The sequence below is a fragment of the Zosterops lateralis genome (assembly GCF_965231275.1).
Source record: "Zosterops lateralis genome assembly, chromosome: 4".
Classification (NCBI taxonomy): domain Eukaryota; kingdom Metazoa; phylum Chordata; class Aves; order Passeriformes; family Zosteropidae; genus Zosterops; species Zosterops lateralis.
In genome coordinates, this window is record NC_139765.1 from 68,113,671 (window position 1) to 68,136,838 (window position 23,168).

General features: G+C 39.4%; 1 protein-coding gene across 4 annotated transcripts in view; it reads left to right on the plus strand.

The window, feature by feature from the left end:
• Window positions 1–23,168, plus strand: part of USP6NL (USP6 N-terminal like) — a 112,540-nt gene that overhangs the window by 45,709 nt on the left and 43,663 nt on the right. For 3 of the 4 annotated variants that reach the window (XM_083860075.1, XM_083860076.1, XM_083860073.1), the window contains 2 exons: window positions 6,975–7,048; window positions 9,076–9,158. In XM_083860075.1, the coding sequence (XP_083716201.1) occupies window positions 6,975–7,048; window positions 9,076–9,158 (157 nt within the window). Of the gene's footprint in view, window positions 1–604; window positions 755–6,974; window positions 7,049–9,075; window positions 9,159–23,168 lie in introns of those variants that run through there. The other variant, XM_083860074.1, reaches the window with a different exon arrangement.

Sequence of the window (23,168 nt, forward strand, 5' to 3'; positions counted from 1 at the left end):
GGAGAATGGGTTTTGTGTTTTTCCTTGAATATTTGGCATAGAGATCTGTTTTTCAGGTTTTACTCCTGAATTTTTGTACTTTTATCAACAAAAATGTTGCCAACTCCTGACGTCCTAGGTGTTTCAAGTCCTCAAGATATCTTGAACAGTAAAGGAATTTCGATCAGAAAATACATAAAATCTCCATCCTCTAAGTAGAGAAGGCCAGTTACAGGAATCTAAACGGTACTTTTAGAATTACCTAATTCCGTGGTTTCTTAGGTAATAAGCCAGAAAAAAGAGTATTTCAAGCCCCATTTCTAGTAAGTCCTTTCAGTAAGACGCTTTTCCTACAGCACTTGGAAAACACCAGTAAGAATTCTTGCCCGAGAGTATAACAGTGATGTGTTACAGGAGCCCTGGCCTCTGAGGCTGTTTGTTCAAATCCTTTTGTTTATTATGAGTTGGAATGCAGGGCTGTGGGCTGGGCTGGAGAACACCAGCGTGGTGCCTTCGTGACACTTGGCATTAACAAATGGCAGCTTTGTTCCAGCCTCTGCAGCTCCTGGAGGGGCCGTGTCTGGAAAAAGGAGCACGTGTCAAGTGGCTCAGTTGTGTGGAGCAAATGCAGCAAGTGAGAGAGGAGAACTTGTCCCCTGGTCATTTTTGATAAACAACTGTTTTAGAATATGGTCTAGAAGCAAACAGATTTACTTCATGAAGACTAAAACGGAGCTCTGCAAGGACTGGGAAGAAAATGACAGTCTAAAGACTGGTAAAGTGTTGTGTAAAATTTTATATCCTGGTCTTTAGTTGTTTATGTTGTGCTATTTTAATTGTCATTTTAAATTAGTGAAAACTGAGTTTCAAATATGTAATAATATTTAAGGGATATAATTATGTTTAATGGTGGAAGGAAAGTAGCTCAATTAACTTCCGGAAATATTTATTTCAGAGAAAGTGTTGCTATGCAAAAGGGATTGTTTTTCTAACTAACTAGTTCATTTTATGTTCAAAGTTCTTCTCTGTGTTAGAAGGTCTCTCTGCATGAAGAGAAAATGTAATAAATGACGCTTAATCCCTTTTGTTCAGGGCAGTTTTAGTATTGATGTGCAGGTATTTACCAAGATTCTTCCTTTTGAACATCGTGTACCCACAACAAAATACTACTATGTGCACGTCACAGCTTTTACTTTGTTGTTTATGGGAATGAACTGGAAGGAAAATAAACAGCCTGAGTATTTAAGGGACTTTCTGCTATGACCAGAGACTTTGTTTATTGCTCTGATATGTGCTTTGAATGTGTAGATGCAGAGCAGCTGGTGGTAGTGCCTGCAGACAGGAATTTGTGCCAGTGCAGCTCTTTGAGCAGTGGGATGTGTAATGTGCAAACAAGCGAAGAATTTTAGTAAAGTAATGGGAAACAAATTAACATTTTCGATTCTTTTGGGGTTTTCAGAGTGCTCTGCAGTTGGAGAGAGAATGATGGTGGGTTAAACGACAAGAGAGGAAGAAATTGCTTTTTGGAATTTGGGATAAATTACACAGAATGCTCTTAGTGTACTGAGCCTCAGGCCCACAGAAAGAGGCATCACTTCTGAGGGTGCTGGTCCACAGTGGGTGAGCCTGAGCCAGTGTGTGCCCAGGTGAGCCAGGAAGGCCCATGGCATCCTGGCCTGTCAGCAATGGGGTGGCCAACAGGACCAGGGCTGTTTTGTCCTCCTGTACTCAACACTGCTGAGGCCACACCTTGAATCCTGGGGTCAGTTTTGGCCCCTTGTGGCAAGAAGGACATTGAGGTGCTGGAGCGTGTCCAGAGAAGGGAATGGAGCTGTGGTGGGGTCTGGAGCACAGGTCCTGTGAAGAGTGACTGAGGGAGCTGAGGGATGTTTATCCTGGAGAAAAGGAGGCTCAAAGAGGAAACTTGGTGCTCTCCACAACTCCTTGACAGGAGGGTGTGGCCAGGTGGGGGCTGGACTCTTCTCACAGGTAACAAATGACAGAATGAGAGGAAATGACGTCAAGTTGCTTTGGGGTGGTTTAGATTGGATATCAGGAAAAAATTGGTTCCCAAAACAGTTGTCAAGCACTGGAAGTAGGCTGCTTAGGGAAGTGGTGGAGTCACCATCCCTTGAGGTATTTTAAAGCACTTGGTGCCATGGTTAGTGGTGGGCTTGGCAGTGATGGGTTAATGGTTGGACACAATGATCTTAAAAGCCTTTTCCAACCTAAACAAATGTGTGATTCTTCTTAAATTTATGGCACATCTCTGGGAGGCAGTTCCTTATACTGCTGCTGATGCACGAGCACTATGATGTATCTTGTACCTACTATTTCAGTGTCAGGAACTCACTGAGGCTCTCAGTGGTGCTCATTTCATACTGCATTTATGAGGGAGCTGCTCCATGGGTGTTACCTTTGACAGGGGAGGTACAGCTGAGTCATTTTTTAGGCTGTTTCAGAGACAACAGCACTAGGGAGTTTGAGTAATCCCAAGACCATTCCTGTAAGTTGTATGACTACTTTTGTAGGGACTAGAGAATGTCTGCTCAGTGGATTGCACGTGGAGATCACTTCTAAAAAGGCTATGCCTTACTGGTTTGCAGTTCTGTAGCTGAACAGGATTAGAGGCAATGCAGGATTAGACAAGCAATTCATAAAACAGGTACTTAGTAAACCTTGTAGAGCAGCAGCATTTCTTTCTGTGGGAAGGACCAGTGTTTTACTGTCTTCTGGCCATTCCTGAGTTCTGCCAGGCTGTGGTAAAGGCCAGGTGTTGTAACCATGGACTGCTCTGTGTTAGTCACCCCAACCAGGAGCAGCTGAGCTGCTGCCAGGATGTCACAGGCTGTTCAGCTCCTTCTTGACTGCTGGAAACATAAGGGATGGTGCTGCCAGTTACCCTCCTTTATTCTGGAAAACTGAGTTACTGCAGGGACTGCAAGAGGGATCCTCAGTGTTTAGCTCAGTGACTTAAGTTAATACAAATTACATTATTGTAAATTTCCCCTCCCTACTTTCTCCCTACCCCCACCTTAAAATACATGTTTAGGTGGGTTATAGTGGGTCCTTGGGCTGATACTGTCTGGTGTCTGTAGGTGACTACACCTACAGCTACTCGTTCTCCACGTGGAACAGAAGAGAGAAGATGGCATGAAAGCAAGAGCAAGGCAGGATTTTTTTTTAGTTTCATCAGATCATCAAACCATAGCTCTCTTTCTTGCAAAAATCTCTATTCTTGAGAATAATTTTAGTAAAATCCCGAATTTATTTTTTACATCTCTTAGTAGGCCACAACCTTACTTTTTCTTTACTAGTATTTATTTTTATTTGAGTCTGTTGTTTTGCTGTTAAATGTCACTTACGGCAGTTAATATCTTCCAAGTAGTTTAGCATTCATTAGCAGAGTTTTCTTTAGTTTGTATTATGTCTGTTACTCCTGAGGAGATTGAGGACTTTTGGAAATTTTCACAGTGAGAACAGCCACTGGAATAATCTCCCCAGGGCAGTGGTGGATTCCCCAAGACTGGACATTTCTAAGATTCAGCTGAACAAGGTGCTGGACGTTGTCTAGACTCTGCTTTTGCCAAGAAAGCTTGGACTGGATGGTCCTTGAGGTCCCTTCCAACCTGTCATTCTGTGATTGATGCTGGGCAGGACTTTAGCTGTGCTGCTTGCTTGTAAGCCTGCCTGATTCTGGGGGGACTTGAAAGTGCTGTTTAGCTGTTTAGCCATCCTTGACAGAATTTGTCATCAGGTCATTGCTAATATAGTTTGACATTTTTTGGTTCAAATCAGTTCTCTGTACTCTGATACTTAATTGACTATATATTAATGTCCACCTCATTTGAGATGGCATTGTTTGCTGTATCATCTGTAATGCTAACTTTTAACTAGTAAATTTAATTATATTTGTGTCACCTTTAACTGCTTTCACTGAGATAACACTGAATAAAACTGATAAGAATTTAGAACACCAGTTATTTGTCTTCAATTTCATAGCACTGTATCTTTGTGCAGAAGAATTTTTCTTGTTCCCATATTTACTTTTACTTTATCAGGAATTAATGTGCAGTTTCTAAGTTGGAGATATTTAAATATTTCCTCTTATAAGAAAAATTATGTTTGAATACTTATCTCCCAAAATAAAACCTCTTGCCCCCATCTCAAGCTGTTTTCTGGGTTTTCAGTATCGATGGATTAATGAAACATTGAACTATCTCAGTGCAGCTGGAAGGTTAAGATGATTCTGGCAGAAAGTAAAGAGGATTACTTTAAAGGCAATGAATATGATAATTTACACACAAAATGTAATTGAATTGTCATGAGACACAGAACATGCCAAACTTTGATTCGCACATTTTGCTTATGCAGAGGGAGGGATGGTAAGCTATGGCTGTGTTTTCAGCATAAATCAGGAATTTGCATTCAGTTTGGCATTCTTTTAAGCAAAGGTTTAAACTTCTTTCAGCTTACATTGTTATTCTGTCTGTGTTTTTGAAGATCTATGCATGTCCTTTTGAGCACATTTAAAAATAAAAATAGAAACCATTTTTAGTTCCGTTTAAAAAATGTATTAACTACGTATTATGTGAATGTAGTGACTGCTGTATATTCTAATATTGTCTGCTTATATTCAGCCACACTCTTTCACTTTTTCTCAAATTAAATCTAATCTCTTCTACTTGGAAATTAGTGATAGGACTTTACCTATTTCTTGAAGCTCAGCAGCAGGTGTACTTTAAACAAGAAAGCTTTTCCCCACAGCTGCCCTTTGGAGAAGTGGAGATTGGGGTCAGTCAGTACTTGAAGTTGCTGAAGGAACGTCAGGGTTCTAAGGAAGTTAAAAGTTTACTTTTTAAGAACCCATAATTGGCCTTCTGTAAAGACTTGCTGTAAACACAGATCTGTCTTACAGAAGGAAACACAATTTAATTTCCGTTACAATTCCTTTATCGTCTCACTTTGAAAGCAAAACCAGGGTTCATCCAATGCTTTTTGTCGGTGTTGATTTGGTAGCTTTAGTGGATGTGTCAGTTCAGCAGACACACCATGTCAACTAGCAAAGCTTAGGAACCAGATTGCTGTAATTGTGTGTGCCCTGGCAGTGCTGTGGGGTTGTGTCTGTGCCCTTGGGTGTGACGAGGCTGGGGAGGGGCTCTGCAGTGGGAGCTGTGACTTGCTCAGAGCTCACATGGGCAGCCAGAGTAACAGGGCCCTGCAGTGGCTGTAAAGCTGAGTCAGAGAAAAGCAAACCTGAGACCCAACTGCTTTGTGCCTTGAGTCCTGTTCCAGCTTAGGAATAAAGGTGGATCCAGCACCTGAAGGAGCAGTGCCATTCCTGGACACACCCAAGTCTGAGCAATATGAAATGATTCTGCTCACCTCTTATCTTACAGGGAGGAAATGATTTGTCATTGTTGTAGCTTAGAGATGTGAAGCTTCCAAATATAGCAGGTTAAATTATTTGTTATGTTTTTTTTCTCCCTCAAATAACTGTGTAAATACATCTGTGCTGGTTCTGCTGCACTCTGGAAAAAATGACAGAGCTCTGTGTATTCTTAATAAACAGGAGTGATATGATTGGCAAATGATGGTGACGGGGGCCAGGTGAGGGTAACCAAGGGTGACTTCTGTGGATCATAAAAGCAAGTTTTGAAGCAGCAGCCAGACTTTCCCTTAGGGGAAGCTTGGGATGAGCAGTGCTGTGTCTGAATGCTGGTGTTGTGTCTGTGGTGGGTCATACTGAGCTTCTCTCAGCTTCCCCTGGAGAAAGGTGGAAGTGAGAATAAGCAGACCATGTTAAATCTCTAACAGATGGCTTAGAAGGCCACCTTGGCATAACTTCTTGTCTGAGTATTGAGAAATATGTAGGTAACCTTTATTAAAGAAACATTAGATTTGAACAAATAATTGTGTTAATGTCATAAGATAGAAAGCTGTAATATCTGATCTGTTTTTCTATTTCATGGCCCAGATGGTTGGTATGTACAATTCCTGAAGTTCATTATGTTGCCATGAACTAGATAGTGAAAAAAACCCCACATGCTTGGAGTTATTTTTAAAATGGTGTTAGATTGAAATATATTTTAAACCTTTTTCGAGTCTTGCTTTATCTGAAGTTCATTGCTTTTTAATAATCAAAAGAATTCAACTCTTGAATCTTTCACAAACTTAATAATTACAACTGATTTACCTCACTGGTTTGATATAACTATATTTGGGATATTGAAATATGTTCTGTTGTTGGATATTCAGAACAACAACTTTTCCTTTCTTGGTGCTCTCTGTTGCTGTCCATGTGCTAGAGATGGTTTCTGCTCAGGGAACAGGACTGAGCAAAACTTGAACTCCACTCATGCAGTAAATGCTGCATCTGCAGTATTCTCCTGTCCAATGCTTACTCACACACTGTTTTTTTTTTTTTATTGCCTGTCAACCTTCCTGTTGTCATATCCTTGCACTCATTCCAGCTCTGGTTTGCCCAAGTTGCAGTTCTGACACTGTAATGACATCCTTCCTTGTTTTCTGAGAAATACATTTTAGGCAATTTCTAGGAAGCCCTGCAGTATTTCCTCAGTATTCCAATATCTCTACAAATGCTGTAAATACGTCACAGTTTTGTTTTGAGCCAGTAATGAATGTTTCATCTTTTTTTTGACTATTAGAATGTTTGTGGAATTGCCAATAAGCGGCCTTTACTACCTTTTTTAGTCTTTCAGTCAGTAGAATTGTTTTTTTACTGTATTTAATATCTACATTGGTGGAAAATCAGAAATATTCTAAACTCAGCAATTAAGATACTGTGCAGTAGCTGTACTTTGCTTTGAGCAGTATTCAAGACATACACCAAGGTCATATTTTGCTTTGACACAATAGTTTTTGCATTTCGCCATTGATGTAGTCTCCCTGAAGTTGATTTTCCAAGTATTTGGCTGCAGTTCTTTTTTCACCAGGGAGAAAATCTGAACAGCATTATTTTAATTCCTCTACAGGTGCAGATGCTGAGCAGGATGCTGCTGTCAAACTTGCCCAGGAACGAGCAGAGATAGTTGCCAAGTATGACAGAGTAAGTGAACTTTTTAGTAATTGAAAACATTTTATAATGAATCTTAGTAATATGTCTGTTTAAAAACTGGATCCTGATTCCAGCTAGCTGTTGTTTAAAATTAAGCTGTTGTAGAAATTCTCTGTTGAGTACTAATCTGATGTTTAATGTTATACTGTCCTTGGGGTGAATTAAACTCTCCCTCCACAGGGGATATTCTGGATAATGACTCAACCAACTCATTTTTCAGGTGCATAGCAAGTTACTTTGGGACTGTTTCAGGGAGTGAATTGTATTAGAAGTAGTGAAAGTGGGGTGTTTGAGGATGCTCAGTGCATCTGTGAGATCAGAAGGACTCTAATTTTACTTTTTATTTATTTAATCTTTGGTTACGGTACTACAAACACTGAAATCACAGCACAAAAAGTAAAAGATGAGTGAGCTGTGTTGTTTCTGGTTTTGAGGAACTAGAGAAATACCCTCGTCATGCCATGTTTGTTCTTGGACCCCTTGTCAGGAAAAGCCTGGCACAGAGTATGCCTAGAGTGCTTACATGGTAGTCAGGTATTCTTGTAACACTTTTTAAGTGTCATTAGAGTACAGAGCAATAGCCCTTGTTTTCAGAGTTCATGGAATGTTTTATATGCCAGACTTACTGGTGGTTGGCACAGTCAATGAGTGGCTCATGTTAGAATAAGGAAAATCCTGCTTGTGTGTGGCAGCTGACACCAGGTGCTCCTCAGAGCTGCTCAGTCACTGCCATCCTCAGCTGGGCAGGGGAGAGAAAATATAACAAAATGCTCATGAGTTGGGATAAAGGCAGGGAGAGATCCTTCACCAATGACTGTCATGGGCAAGGAGACCTGAGTTGAGGAAATCTGTTTAATCAAATCAGAATAGAACAATAAGAAAATAAAAACTCGTTCTAAAACATTTTCTCCCCAACCCTCCCTTGTTCCTGGGCTTAACTTTGCTCCCAGTTTTCTCTATCTCCTCCACCTGAGCAGCACACAGGGATGGGGAATGGGGACTGTGGTCAGTTCATCCCACGTTGTTTCTGTGACCCCTTCCTGCCTTGGGGATTTGACTCCTTAAACTCTTCCCTTTTTCCAGTGTGGGGTCCCTCCCACAGGCTGGAGTTCTTCATGAACTTCTTCACTGTGGGTCCTTCGTGGGCTGCAGTTCTTCATGAGCTGCTCCAGGATTGGTCCCTCCATCAGGGTCAGTCCTTCAGGGCTCCAGCCTGGGTCCCCCAGGGGTCACAAGTGCTGCCACCAAACCTGCTCCAGTGTGGCCATGGCCAGTGGCAGGTCCTGTTGGAGCTGGCTGACTGTGTCTGTTGGATATGGGGGACGCTTCCAGCAGCTTCTCAGGGAAACCACTCCTGGAGCCTCCTGCTACAAAAACCAGGCACACAAACCCCACACACTTTGTGTTCTGAGTGGTGGCCTGAGTTCACTCTGCCAGTGACCTGTGCAGAGCCCAGAAGCAGATAGAGCTGAAATGTAGTTAAACTTCTGCAAGGCTTTCGCAGGATTGGCAGTTGGAGAGGAAGAGTGGGACATGAGTGAATGCATAATTGAGGGAAAACTCAGTGCTGCATTGTTTGGCAGCTGCTGCAAGTCAGCGTGGGCATTAACTCAGGAGTGTCTGCAGAATGTGCTCTTGCAGGTGATTTTTCAGGAAAGATGAACATGGGAAATGAAACGAGTAGAGGCCACTCTGGGGATGGATTATTGTGGAGTTTAACAACAGGTGTGGGATTACTGTGACTCTGGTTGAAATATATTCTGTGTATAGCAGTGACCAAAAGGGATTTCCTGTGATGAAAATACTGTTTGTAAGGGCTGGGAAAGGTGTTCTGCTCTCCTTTTACTTGGCTGGTTAGTTTAGGACTGGTATTCTCCTCCCTGTCCTCTAACGTCCTGCTACCATGTCCCAAAATGTCCCAAAGGTTATGCTTTCAGTGGTTGAATGCTCTCTTATGTGTCTTTATTTATTGTGTCATAAAGTATAATTTGGCTTTTCATTTTTTCCTTTCCCCTTAGGGACGTGAGGGTGCTCAGATTGAACCGTGGGAAGATGCTGACTACCATCTTTACAAAGTCACAGATAGATTTGGCTTTCTACAGTAAGTAGCAAGCTTGTAAAGAAAATAAGATTAAAAGTTTGCTACTATTAATATTCAGGCTCTTTATTGTATTACCTATTTGGTGAAAGTATTATTATGCCTTTAATAGCTGTTTTGGAAACTGCTGTGTAAGTGTTACTGCTGGTTAATCTTTCACTGTGCTTTTCAATTCAGTTTTTATCTGGGCTTTTATATTTCTGTAATTTGATCTTGCATAGGGAGTGAAATGTTTTAAAATACTTTATTGGGGAATGAAAATTGATAGCCTACAAAAAACATATTTCAAGCTGAATTGCAGATAAATTTTACTTGTGAATAACTTAGTTGGATGTAAACAAACTTGAAGTTCTTGGAAGGATTTATAAAATTTTTTTTTTAATGTTATACATTACTCAGTGGTTGTATACGAGCAACAGTGTATCTCAGTCCATCAAAGATTAGTATCTTTTGGCTTCATGTATTTTTTAACCTTACTGAATTCTCTGCTGATTTGGGACCTAATTTTGAATCAACTTTTAAGTCAGAAAATGCCAGAGTCCAGATGCAGTTCCCCTATAGGTGCCTCCTCTGTAACATAATCTGTTTCTTTTTGGCAAATAGAAGATTAGAGTATTAAATTGTATTAGGGTTTTTGTGGCTGGCAGATGTAAATATCCAGCTTGCAGAAACTGAACACAAACTGACTTACTACTTTTGATGATATTTGGACTCTGAGGTTCTTGGTGTTTGGCATTTTGGTTTGAACACATGAAATGCAGTTTAAATCCAGAAAAATCAGTGATAAGTGGAAAACTTAATAATACCTATGTAATTCATAGTATTGAAAAGGGGGGGATATGTATGTTCTGTTTTTTGGGGGACTTTCTTTCTCTTCTGTCCTTTCTTCAGTGTTATTATTTTTACAAGCTGTCAGATAAAAGTCATCTTTACCTGCTGACTGCTTGTGCTTCATCGTGGGGAGTTAATTTGCTGTGCTACATTCAGAGATCTGTTTTACACAAAGAGGGCCTTGTGTTGGTAACCCCAGCTGCAGCACCACAGGCCTGCAGGTGCAGCATTCCTAATGGAAAATGGATTCCAGAGTTATTTTATTTCTGGGGCAGAAGTAATGGGAGCCACTGCAGGGTTCACCTGTGGCTTTGGTATCCTTGTGAAGTCCTGAACTTTACCTGTTACTTGTATTGTGAGACTTGTGATGCTAATGCATTTTCATGGTTAGGGGTAGCAGATTGTTACTCTCTGCTGCTGTTCAGTCATTACCCCAGACCTCTTGCCCCATCTTTACTCACCAACACAGAATTAATTCTCTATATAGTCAACTTCAAGGGATGAAAGCTGAAAGATTTAAATTACATAAAGACTTTCACAGGTTAACAGTGTGTGCAGATAATCTCTTCACTAATTGTGCCTATTTGTGGCTTATCCATGTCTCGTTACAGGGCAGATTTCATCTGGGAGTGCTCTCAAGGCTGCTTTATGATTGCTTAAGATAAATTCAGTGTCTTGCAAATGATGTTTTTATTTTCCTGAGAAGCAAAATCTCTCCTAATAGAATAAATATAATAGAAGAAATATAATTAGGATAAACATATCAACTGCCTTGCCCTGAAATGAGAATTTATATTGCACTATAGATTTTAACTGTGATCTGGGTCACGTGTGCTGTCAAACTGGGTCTGCTGTGTCTGAGGGAAACTCCTGTTCTATGGGAGTTTGAAATGCAGCAGGATGTATCAAAAGTCTCAAAAGTTTATCATCCCTGAGAGCCATAATTCCCTACGACCTCTCAGGTGTTTACAGTGTAAATTCGCAAACAGGCTGATGCACACTGAAAACAAAATCTAGGGGCAGTACCAAATTTAGTGTCCTAGTTAAGGTCTACAGGGATTTGTAATCTTGCTTGTATTGACATCTTAAAATACTAGCAGAGGTGTCCTTTGTATCCAGAAGGTTGCTGGGTGTGAGGAACCTGATACAAAATTAGGGGTTGTTGTCTCAAGTACAACAGGCTTTGATTACTATCAATAGTTTTCTCTTTTTCCTTGGCCGTGTCCTGTTTGCAGCTTTCCTTGGCTCTGTGAAAGGGCATTCAAAGTTCATCTGGTTGCTGATAGGGCAGAAAAGATAATTTGGAGGGAATGAAGCACTCAGGCTGCGTGTGTAACTTGCCACTGGGTAGAGATGGGAGAATGTAAAGGCTAGAGACCTTCCAAGAATAATTTTGGTCTAGATCAGCAATTCTGGTGTCCCAGTGTCCTTATTTGTGTGTTGGAGTGGGAATTTGTAAACTAGAGGGACTTAACACTTACTTTCCTGCCATACCAGTAGAAGTGGGGTCAGGTTTTCTTCAGAAACCAGATTGAGAGGTAGAGGGATTGTGCCTTTTTATTTAACAGTGGAGAAATTGGATTGTGATTGGAAATAGATATAACATTTCCCTTCAAGTAAAATATGTCACTTTAACCTATTTGTAAGACCCCCCAGTTGATGTATCTGGCATCTTTGGTCAATTCTAAGTGATGTATTTATAAGAGTTAAGTTCATCTTTACCCAATATTGTCTTAAATTTTTAGTAGCTGCTGCCTTCAGAACACAATTTAATTTGCTTGCTGCAGTACTTTATCTTGCAGTTCTGCAAATGAATATGAATGTTCTAGTTAACTTTGGATATTAAAAGGAAAGTGGTGCAGACAGGTTATTAATATAGCTATTTAAAACAAAAATAGCTGAGTTTATACTTAATGAATTTAGGGAACAAGAAAGTGTGTTCAGTGAGAAGTACCAGTGCACTATAAAAATGAGACTTATTTGAAATGAATAAAGGGAAGTTTTAGGAGGAAGTTGGATGTGGGAAGAAGGTTTCCAGCAAAACTAAGCTGTGAAATAACCTGTGGGGAGCCCAAGGGGACTGTCTCTTGAGATGTTTAACACCAGTGTTCAAAACAAAATGCAGTTAGGAGGAGTTTGTTCAGTGGCACTGACTAAATTGTAGCAGTTATGAGCTACTCTGCTGAAAACATAAATTATACAGTAGAGGCATGCAGGAACCAGGAAGGGTAAAACTCTCATTATTAGCTAAATTGCAGAAAATTTAGCCTTTACCAGCTACTGCTGTTGCAAGGCTATAAGGAAGTGGTGGGTTGTGGTTTATTTAAGCCATGTGGTGTTGCAGACAAACCAGACTCAACTTTGAGAATTTTTGTCGTAATTTACTGCCAGATAACATGACATTCTGACTTGGGTGCTGGGTAGGAACACTCCAAACCATAACACTCTGACAGGCACCTAGAGGAAACACCTGGCTCCCCTCTGGTCCCCTCCTTCCCTTGCTTTTTGTTGTGGGTTAGCCTTGGATCACTCCAGTTCCTTTGGTGAGGTGACAGGCAGTGCAGGAGCTCCTGCACATGATGGTTTCTTACTGCTGCTCCTGGTTTTACACTTAGTTTCTCCTTCTGCTACTTGTGTCTTAAATGTCTTCCCCCACCCTGACATGGTGCTCCTCCCACTGAGAGTCCATCTCCAGCCATGAGGCAGCAACTGGCAGAATGAGAGGAGACAGTCTTAAGCTGTGCCAAGGGAAATATAGGCTGGATATCGGGGAAAAGTTTTTTACAGAAAGGATGATAAAGTATTGGAATGGTCTGCCTGGGGAGGTGGTGGATTCACCATCCCTGGATGTGTTTAAGAAAAGACTGGATGTGGCACTTGGTGCCATTGTTTGGTTGAGGTTAAGGTTGGGTTGGACTTGATCCTGCAAGTCCCTTCCAACCTAATGATTCTGATTCATGTTCTCAGCATCCCCTTCCACATCTCTCTTCTGTCTTTCCAATTAGTATTGTTCCTCTTAATTAATACAGACTTGTTTCTGCAAAGTGCTGTTGATCTTCCTCGGTGTCACCTGATATACATGGTATACATGGAATAGTATATTAACTTAATTAATCAATTAAATAAGTATTCCTATAACATGGAATAGCCTATTAAAAAACCCCAAACAACTGTTCACTTCTGTGATGTTTCTTTCAGAGAATCCCATGTCAGGGAGCTTGTCTTAGTCATGATCATGAGTATTGACAGAGCAGACCAGTATATTTCAAACAAGTGCAATGTGGTTACCAATAAACCTAAAAATATTTAATGGAAAAACAAAAAGAAAAAGGCAGCAACATCCTTTCTCAGAAAAACCTCAGGCAGGCATGGTCCTTATTCAATGCAATTTGTTTTCCAGTAAAAATCCTGCTGCTGATTTCACATGATAGTGCAGGAATGCTGAGCAGTCAGGCTGATGTGAAAAGTGCCAGTCGATTTTAAAATGAACATTTTTTCCTCTGAAGTCTAGCACGGGTGTGTGTATATACAATCTGCCAGTGTTTTGATAAGATTGGATATTCTTTTCTAAAAAGTGCAGGAGTTGGATCTCTGAGCTGTGCCTTGGGCTGATGGAAGTCCAGCAGCCCATCTCTGGGGACTCCCGTAGGGCTCAGATAAGGCTCAGCCTGTAATAGATGACTTCTGCAATCAAGCATTTTAGGAATGGCAGAAATGCCTGAGATCTCTTCACAGAGAGTCATAACAAAAACTGTTTTAGCTGGTTTTGGAAATGAAAAAGGCAGAATGTGTTTGGTGGTCATAAAAAAATCAGGGGTTTATTTTTTCTTTTTTCTTCCCCCCCCTGTGTTGGATATGTTGTATCTTTTTGGTCAACATTGTGTGAATGTTGGCTGGCCCTGCACCCACAAAAAAGCAGTTCTTGTCTGTCCTATCTTGGAAGCTGGCTAAATTTTAAATTAAATGTCCTCACAGTTTTCAGTGTGGACTGTTCTCTCATCAGCCCTTTTCTTTACCTTGTAGGTAACTTCTATTTGCATTTTTTCTATCAGCAGTCATTGATAAGGGAATAACTTCAGGGAAAAAAAGACCTAAAGGAGTTTCTGAGTGTCTTGAAGCTCATAGCAGGCATTCCAGTAATGCCTCAGGATCTGGGATTTTCCCCTTCCCCCTCCTTGAATTATTTAGTTGATTTGGTGCTGCTTTGGAATGGCTAAAAAAGCTACTAAAATAAATATCTTATTCCTTGGGTGGTGACAAATTCCCTACTATAACTAGGAATGTTTAAAAAGGTATTTTATTTCTTTAAATGGACAGTTTATTTAATGTCTATATTGATTTGTCTATTTAGAAGTAACAATTTTATGAGTTATTTTTGTAACTAAAAATTATTAAAGGTCTTAAGACAGTAAAAGAAAGCAAGAAATTCACATGACACTATTTTTGTAAATAAATAAGAATTTAAGCTTTGACTGACTGTCGTTGAAGCACATACCTAAAGATGTTATTTTTCATGAATAAATCCTTGTATTTATTTTTTATGAAACTCTCCAGTTAACTACAGAGCCAAAATAACTCGATTCCCTCCCCTTCCTCCCTGCCCCACATAACATTAAGGTTGAATAGTCACAAGAGCATTGGCTGGTTGAAGTTTGCAAAACAGCCCAAAGTTTGTACGTGATCCTGAAGTAGGGTGGAAGCTGAGAACAGCATTTTGCAACTGTAAAGGTCAACACCAGTTTAAAGAGCTGATCCTCTTTGAGGCCTTTCAACACCAGGCCAAAAGTCAGAGCAGGATAAGCCAAATGGACTCAGTGTCTTCCCAGAATGGCACAGAAAGCTCAAATTCGAGCAAATCTAAACAGCATCTTCCTGCCCTTAGGTCACCACACCAACACACCCCTGGTCAATGCACTCCAGGTCCTGAGGGGCTTTGGGCTGATATTTGTAAAGCATTGAACAGCATCCCTCTGAAGAAGAAACATCAGCCAGGTTCATTTGTTTGGTACCTCTTGGAACTACAGATTTCAGTCTTTCAATCATTTGGGGACTGAGCAAAAATATTTTTTTTTTTAAATGTCCCATGTGTTTTATTTTTAGCTGTAAATTAGGATTTATGTTATCTGGTCTTTTAAAGCATTTTTCTCTGTGTATGTATTCTTGATGATTCTTTTATATTTCTCTCTCAGTGTATCACCCAGCTGAGAGGGAGGGGTTCTGTTTTCTTTTATAAGAAAACTGTTCAAGACCACAGTTTTGCTTTTCTAAGTAAAATAATGATTTTTGGAATTTGGGGTAGGTACAGCTCAAATTCAAATTTTACTACTCCTCATTGGGAAATATAGATTCTGACTTAAATACTCTGACTAATATATTGTGGAAAGTGTTAAAAGTGTTCAGACCTTAATAGTTATGAAGTAGAAATAACAGAAGAATCTGCCGTTTATTTACTGCGACTTTCCAAAAACTTTTTTCTTTCCCTTGTTCCCTGAAGAATGCCAGCAACAGAATTGTTCTGGTAATTTTTGGTGATGAGCTGTGAAAATCATAGCAGACATGACATCATTCAAAAAATTAACAAGTACTTTTATTTCTTCAACCTGCACCATATGAGTTCTTTCAGACTTTGTTATTATGAAGGTTTGTGTTAACTTATATTTATAATTGTTATAGCAATAACCAATATTGTGACAATTTGCGGGCTGAGTTGGGTGATTCACTTTAAACGTGTTTTTTCCTTTTGCTGCCTGTTCAGTAAAGAGAAACTGGGGATGTATATTTGCTGTGGCAGATGCTGTTATGGTGATAAATATTCCAGGATCAGCATTGTGGGATTGGGCAGATTGGAGGTTTATTTTGCAGGATTGTTCATGTGGGTTTTTATCCCCTGGAGTGGTACAACAGAAGTACCAGTGGTAGAAAATACAGATGTGGTCTGCCCCTCACCCCACTCATGAGGCTGTCTCCAAAATTTGGGTTAGATTCTTGTGCTACTCTTACAGTAGCTCTGTGCTGATTCTGATGGAATTGAACCAATGCACAGCAGCTGAGAATGTGAATCATACCCTTAGTCTTTATCCCATGAGCCTGTTAAAGCAGTGAACGTGCTTTGAGAATAGTTTGCTAATGATGGAGATTATCACATTGCCAGAGGCGCTTTTCTGATAGCAGGATTCATTCTTTCTTTTGCTGAGATGAGACCTACCTGCTCTTCTCCATCAAACTTCACTCTTAAAAAAAAAAATAATGCATTTTTATTAGCATTTCTACAGCATGCTGCAAAAATGAGTTAGGAGAACTCAGTCAAGGATTGAAATACTCCATTAAATGTCTCCAAATGAAACTATTGATTTTTTTTTCCCTCCAGTATTATTATTTTACCCTGAACTTTTTGATAGGGAGCAATATAATGAGCAACCAGCTACCCCCTCTTGGATTCTATTTCTTGGTAATTTGTGTGTAGCCTTGGTGGAAAATAGCCCTTGTCTCCGAAGGAATGTCTGTGTTCATTCCTTAGTGTTTTCTCTCTGTGCCTGTTGAACCACATGTCCAAGAGCAATAACTCTTGTGCAGCTCTCCCTGCTGATTTGGGTGGGTACAGGAGTGAGTTCTCTCCAGATAAGAGCTGTAAGGACAGATCTCTGAGGGTTCTTGGCAGCAAAAGAAGTTATGTTGAGATTTTGTCTAATAGCAGTTAAAGAAAGAATGAAAGAAGCATGGTTGATGAAATTTGGTAATAATCAGTGTAGCATTCAAAAAAAAAAGGGTTTTATATAATATTAATCTCAAATTTTTAGTAGAAAAGTCATAGAATCAAAGTTGGAAGAGAGTTAAGATCAAGACCAGCAGTAAACCCAGCACCATCACTGCAACCCCATAACCACTAAACCACATCACCCAGGGCCGGATCCAGAAGCCTCTTAACCATCTCCAGGGGTGGTGACTGCACCACCTCCCTGGGTAAACTATTCAATTCCTGACCACCCTAAGAGTGAAACTGTTTTTTCTAATATCTAATCTAATCTCCTCTGTCTCAGTTTAAGGCCGTTTCCTTTTAAGGCCATTAAATCTCCACAACATAAGCTAAGAGCTCCAGGGCTACTAGAAAAGTTGCAAAGTTATTGTTCATAGCGACATGGAGCCACGATTCTTAATTTACTAGGCGCAATAAATACTGCCAAACATGTTAAGTGATGTGGTGATGTGCTAAAATAGCAACGAAACCTTTATTCCTAACAGTTCAATTATAAATGTCAATCTTAGTGTGTTTTATTTATGCTGGTCATTCAGCAGGGACTTGCTGTCATTTTCCTCTTCTCAGCTTGGTGAGACGGGGTCAGACCCTGTTGTCGGGAGAGCGGCTCAACTGTTCCCTCTCTTGGGAAGAAGTGTGCCAAGTTCAGCCTCTTTCAGCTGCTAAAGTCAAATCTTTATTTAAAAAAAAAAAAAAAAAAAAGTTCAGATCTCTCTTATTAGAGAAATGTTGTGTTTCTCTTCTCTTTCTCCTAAATATACAAATAGGCCTAAGTTTGACTGTCTGGAATTTTTCATGAGGCATTTTAAAGATTTACCGTGGGAACTCCACTGAATTCTCTTCTTTCCATTGGAATCTTGTATTATGTGCCATGGATTCTGCCTTCTAAAATGTGATACACTTGCCTTGTCTGATTTTGCTGCAGAATATTCACTGCTAATCATATTGAGGAATTGCTGTTTTAAAAAAACCAAACCAACCACAAATTTCAGCTCTATTTAGCATTCTTTCCTTTTGCCCTAATACACCCTGAGGATGTTATCTTTGCTTAAGGAGAGAAGTGGTAGTTTTCTTGAGTTAGTTATTGAGATTCAAAGTGCTTTTTTTTTTTTAGGTCCATCTTCTTAGCATTAGACAATTTTTTTTTCTCTTTGCATGCTTCCATCGGGAACTACTTTAAAATAATATTTTAATTGCATTTCTGTATGACAAAACCAGTTTTGAAAACACAGCAAGCACATGATTGATCAATTATGGAATTCCTGATCAGTTGAAATGAATCCTTGTTTCCTATGCAATTGTGGTGAGGCTGGTGCAGAGAACAGGGTGAATAAGTGATTTTATTAAACATCACTGACAGTGGAAGAGGACATTGGACCTGCTGTAAAACTTATTTCTGTCTACCCTGAGTTTACAGCTCTGCTTCCATGGCGGACAGTGAACAGCATTCTGTGAATTTGTCTGCACTCTTGGTGGTGGTTGTGTTGTGAGTCTCCTCTTTGCATTCATGGACACATTTGAACTTGTGTCCAAAAGCATGAGCTGTCTGTGGCAATTTGCAGTATTTGCTTCCTTAAAGCGTGGTCTTGTTTTGCAAGAGCGTGTGGTCAGAAGTGTTGCTTTAGAAGGTGTTTTGGTTACTGCAAGGAACTCTTCGGTGCCTTTGTTGTTCACTTTTTCTCACACTTGCTGTTTTAACAAGTGTTCTTTGTCAGCCTGATGGGGAAAAGTGGTTGTTTTTTCAAAGCTGTTTCATGAAAATTGTCTAAACCAGATGCAGCAAAGGGAGAGGAACCAGACATTCTCTCTGGTGGTCACCTGTGAGCTTCACAAGTGCATGTATTTGCACATCACTTGTGTATTTAGTGGTAGGACTTCACCAGGAGAAGGAGGAAGTGCCTCAGTGTTACGTGTCTAGAAGTTACCAATGAATTTTTCTGTGACTTGGACTGTGCATTTTGTTTCTTTTGCAACAGTATTTAAGGTGTTCTTCTCTTTGATTTTTTTTTTTGTCTTCCTTTTCCCCTTGTGTTATCATGATGATCTAGTGTATGGTTCTCTTACTTTCCTTAATGCATGTTGTTCCTGTGGAAGAAAGAAATGTTCTGTTATTTGCTGTAATTCGGAATGGTATAGTCTTTTTTTCTTCCTAACTCTGTGTCACAGTGTTACCCCTTTCTTTGGCTTAACTTTATTCTAAGCTTAGTCTAAGGACTAGAGTTGAAATTTGAATTTTAAATCCATTCTTTGAGCTGAGTTAGTCCAGGCTGTCACTTCAGCAATCCCCTGCAGATACTGAAGGAAATGAAATGAACGCAATCCTGCAGATTTGATGGCAAACACAAAAATAAGCTGCAGGATAATTCTGCCAACTAAAGACAAATAATGTGGTTTTTTTTGTTAACAGCTGCTGCTACTTGATTTGAGTAGAAGATCACCCAGTGTGTACTAGGAATTCATAAAGTACTTCCTTGTATGAAAAGAGCTATTAGGTAGCAGAACTGAAAAAAATGATTGACTATGTTAATATGGTTTAATTTATACAACATTCGTAAAGCGATATGTGATGGTTTTGAGTTACTGCTTAAGCTCTAAAACACAAGTATGTAGCATAATCATTATTACCTCATATATTTCCTACTAAATTTAGCATTTATAGAAGATTAAAGTAACTGAATGTAGGGAATGGGCAGAGTGTGTTCCACTGGCACAGTTTGTACAGGATGCTGAAAGAGGACCCAGTTTACAGAAGTGCAAAGTTGCTGCTGCTCTTGACCCAATGAAGGACCCACCAGAATGGGATTTGAGGCCACTGAAGTTTATTTCCTCAAAGAAGCAAGTGTAGGAACAAAATGCTTTGAGTTTCAGCACTGAACAAGTGTACATTGCTGGAACAATATCATCTTAGTTAATTTATGTTGAAATACGCTTTGCATAGCGCATGAATTTTAATGCAGATGAAGCTGCCAGCATGCAAAGCGAGCATGGATCGCTGTTAATTTATGGTGTAAGTGATCTGCACAGGAAGTAACCTTGGAGCAGTACTTCAAAACAGGAGGTATGTGTTTAAGGAGAAAATCCAAGGTGTTTTAGACGTTTATCAAATGTAAATTAGAGGCAGGGCGTTCTCTTTCATTTGCCTTTTAGACTCTTGAGAATTTTAAGGTGGCTTAGACTAATTTTTATCTTTCTTTAAAAATGTGGTTCTGAGAAGACATTTTTAGCCTCAGTGTTCATTTATGTACAATTAAAGTGGCATCAAAAATCACTAGAAATGCTGATGTGCTCAATTAAGCAGATTATAGATTTTCTCAAAGGTTTTCTGGGAAAACTTTCAAGTTTGCATATAGAACATGCCTTTTCACAAAAACACAGTAAAGTACATATTTTTAGCATTTGGCAGTGAAAACACAGTTCTGTGTTTTTTGCTATAAATTTCTTGATAATTTTTCATATTGGCAATAAAAACTTAACAGCAAAGTCTTCTTTCAAGCAGCAAAGTACTTTACTAAAAAGTCACCATTTTGAGATTTAGTTGAATTTGATAAAACTTTGAATTTATTTTATCTCATCTCTCAGGGTGCTCATTGCTTAGACTTTCTGGACAGGAGCTACATGTTCATGGCACTGTGCTGTGCAAGTTGGCAGCAATATCCACAGAATCCACAAATAATAATTGCAAATAAAACCTACTCACAAAATCACATGTGGTCCAACCTTTTGCCAGCATTAAATTCTTTCTTGCAGCATGTTTCCTGATAATTATATTGTGGAATGTCACACTGGCTTATCCCATATGTTAATTAATTGCTTTGGCTTGCTTATGAATTTTAACAAAACTTCTGAAAGCTGTTTTTTAATCTGCTGTAGTCACTACCCCCATACTGTGCAGAGGTTGTTCAGTGAAAATTCCAAGTGGATGATTACAGTAGCAGAGCTCCAATTATTTTGAGAGACAGACTCAGTCAAAATTGTGAGTTTGTAAGTAAATTGTGAGATAGAAAGTAGGAAGTGAGCCATAGAATTTTATCTGTGAAAAACAACAGAATATTTTGATATTTTCAGAAATCTTTTCCATATAGTATTGATTTTGAAAATAACACTTGTGCTTTAATTTCCTTTGAAAAGCTGGAAGATTAAAGCAGTATTCATAGTCAGGATTCCTCTGCAGATTACCTTGAAGGTGTGATTCTATTGCAAAGCACTGCTGTACATATCCATAATACCCCACATTGCCCTGACAGCTTTATGTGTATCAGACACTGAGGGGAGGCAGACCTAATAGAACACCTCATTAGTGTGTTTATTGCTGTATAATTGGTTTCCCAGTGTGAATATACTCATTTTTTTGTATCTTGTAAAGCCATAGACTCCTACAACTCACACAATTTAAAACTGTACCTGTTTGGGAAGATTTACTTTTTCCTGATATATCTGTATACTCCAATGGTGCAAGTTGTTACTTCAGCAATCTGAGTTCTATATTGTACAGTGTGGCAACTCCATTTGTACTAAAGCTCTCTGTGTTCCGACACTTCTCAAGTGAATTCTTCCCTTCTCATACTTTGCCTGTGCATGGTCACTCTTAAAAATTTACTTCATGTCACTTTTGGTTTTGAGTTTTATACCTGACTAATGTTTTTGTGGATGTTTCCTCACAAATTTCTTGATCATGAAGGTTTCAAAATGATACAAATGACTGTTAAAAAAAAAATTTAAATACTTCCTTCAAAATAAGTCTCCTGGGTAATAGCACTGTCTTTTCCTCATGGATTTAAACACTTTAAAATGTTACAAGCTGAATGCACAGCAGTTGTTTCTTCATGATTAACACAGTGAGACTGTGAAGATCAGTGTTCTGCAAGAAACTTCTCCCACATTATATTTAAAATGTGACATCAGATATGATTTTGAAATACTTTTCATTTAAAATTAAACTTGTGCAGTGGTACAAGGTGATGCTATTTCACTTAGAGGAGAGCATGAGAAAATAATTGAGTAATAGTTTGAGAAAACCTTTTGCACAGGTACTGCTTTGCAGGCTTTATGAGTATTAGACTTATTTAATGTCTGTGTTACACTGGGTTCAGTAATACAGAAATATTGAATGTAATTGACTTTTTAATTAGATGACTTGGGTGTATCACAGTTATTCCCACAAATGTTTCATGGTAACATGCCCCAAAGTTCTTCACAGTGCCCTGGCCAGTTCTGAAATAGAAATTGAGAAATAAAAAGACAGCATACCAAAAGGTTTTGAACATTACAATTCTTAGGGCAATTAAGCTTTGTAATGTTTTTGGTCTTATTTGGTAGATTTTTACCACTTTCTTTTTCCCCTAATGAAAATTTTGTTGTCAAGCCTTGTCCAACTTCCAACTGTGAAGTAATGAATTGATCTTCTGGAATTTGGAATTCTGTGGTGACTGGTGTACCAAGGTTGATTATGGCACTAAATATCTTCCATCCTTAACTGAAGCTGCAAAGGACAGAGGCTTTACTTATCTTAAACTTAAGCCAAACCAGGAACAGGAAAATGCTGTGATTTGAGTCAGCAGGGAGCATACTTGGGATTTAAATACAAATGTAGGAAAAGAATAAATCTGCTGAGTGTTTAATATAAGAAAGTCTTTCCTTGTGTTTGTATTGAACAAATACATCAAAGTGCTATTTGAAGATTACTGATTTAAACAGCAGCAGTGGGTAGGGGGCTGTAAGCTTGTTAAGTCTTAGACATTTCAATTTATTCCAACTACCACTGTTACTCAAGGAGGCTAATTACAACACATCCTGTAATGGTCAGAACCATAGATCTGCATATTTAATGTTCTGAAGTGACAGATGTTGATGCATTTGACATAATTTCTTATAAAGTTTTTTTGAAACATTCATGAGAACCTGTGTTAGCCAGTGTAGTAGATTGAAAGATGTAAGGTCCATTCATCCCTTATAACCTAATTAAAAAAAGTCACTTTCAATCAGGTCTAATAAATGAAGTCTTGTCTTAGACCTTAGAGACCTCCTCACCAGAAGGTAGGAGTAGTCCAGACTAAAATGTGGGAAGATGGCTTTGGGCTGGTGCTGCAGTTCACCAGCAGTGAGGATCATGGGTACAGATCCTAAGTTCCAGTCAAACCTTGGAATCCAGCATTTACTTTCTTCCAGTGAGATGTCTTAGAGGAAACTCCTTGTAGGATGGCCATCAGGCACCTCACTGTAGTTGGGGTTTGATCTTGCAGTGGTTTGCACCTCCCAGACCAGGAGACAAGATCTGCAGCCCTTTCTCTTAGTGCTGTAACTGCAGAACTGCTTGGCAGGGACAGGCAGAGCCCTGAGCTGCTGTTGAAATCCCATGTGGCTGCAGCCGGGAGCTCTTGTCTCCATGGCAAGGCACAGAGCAGGTGTAGTGATGGTTAATTCCTGCCTCA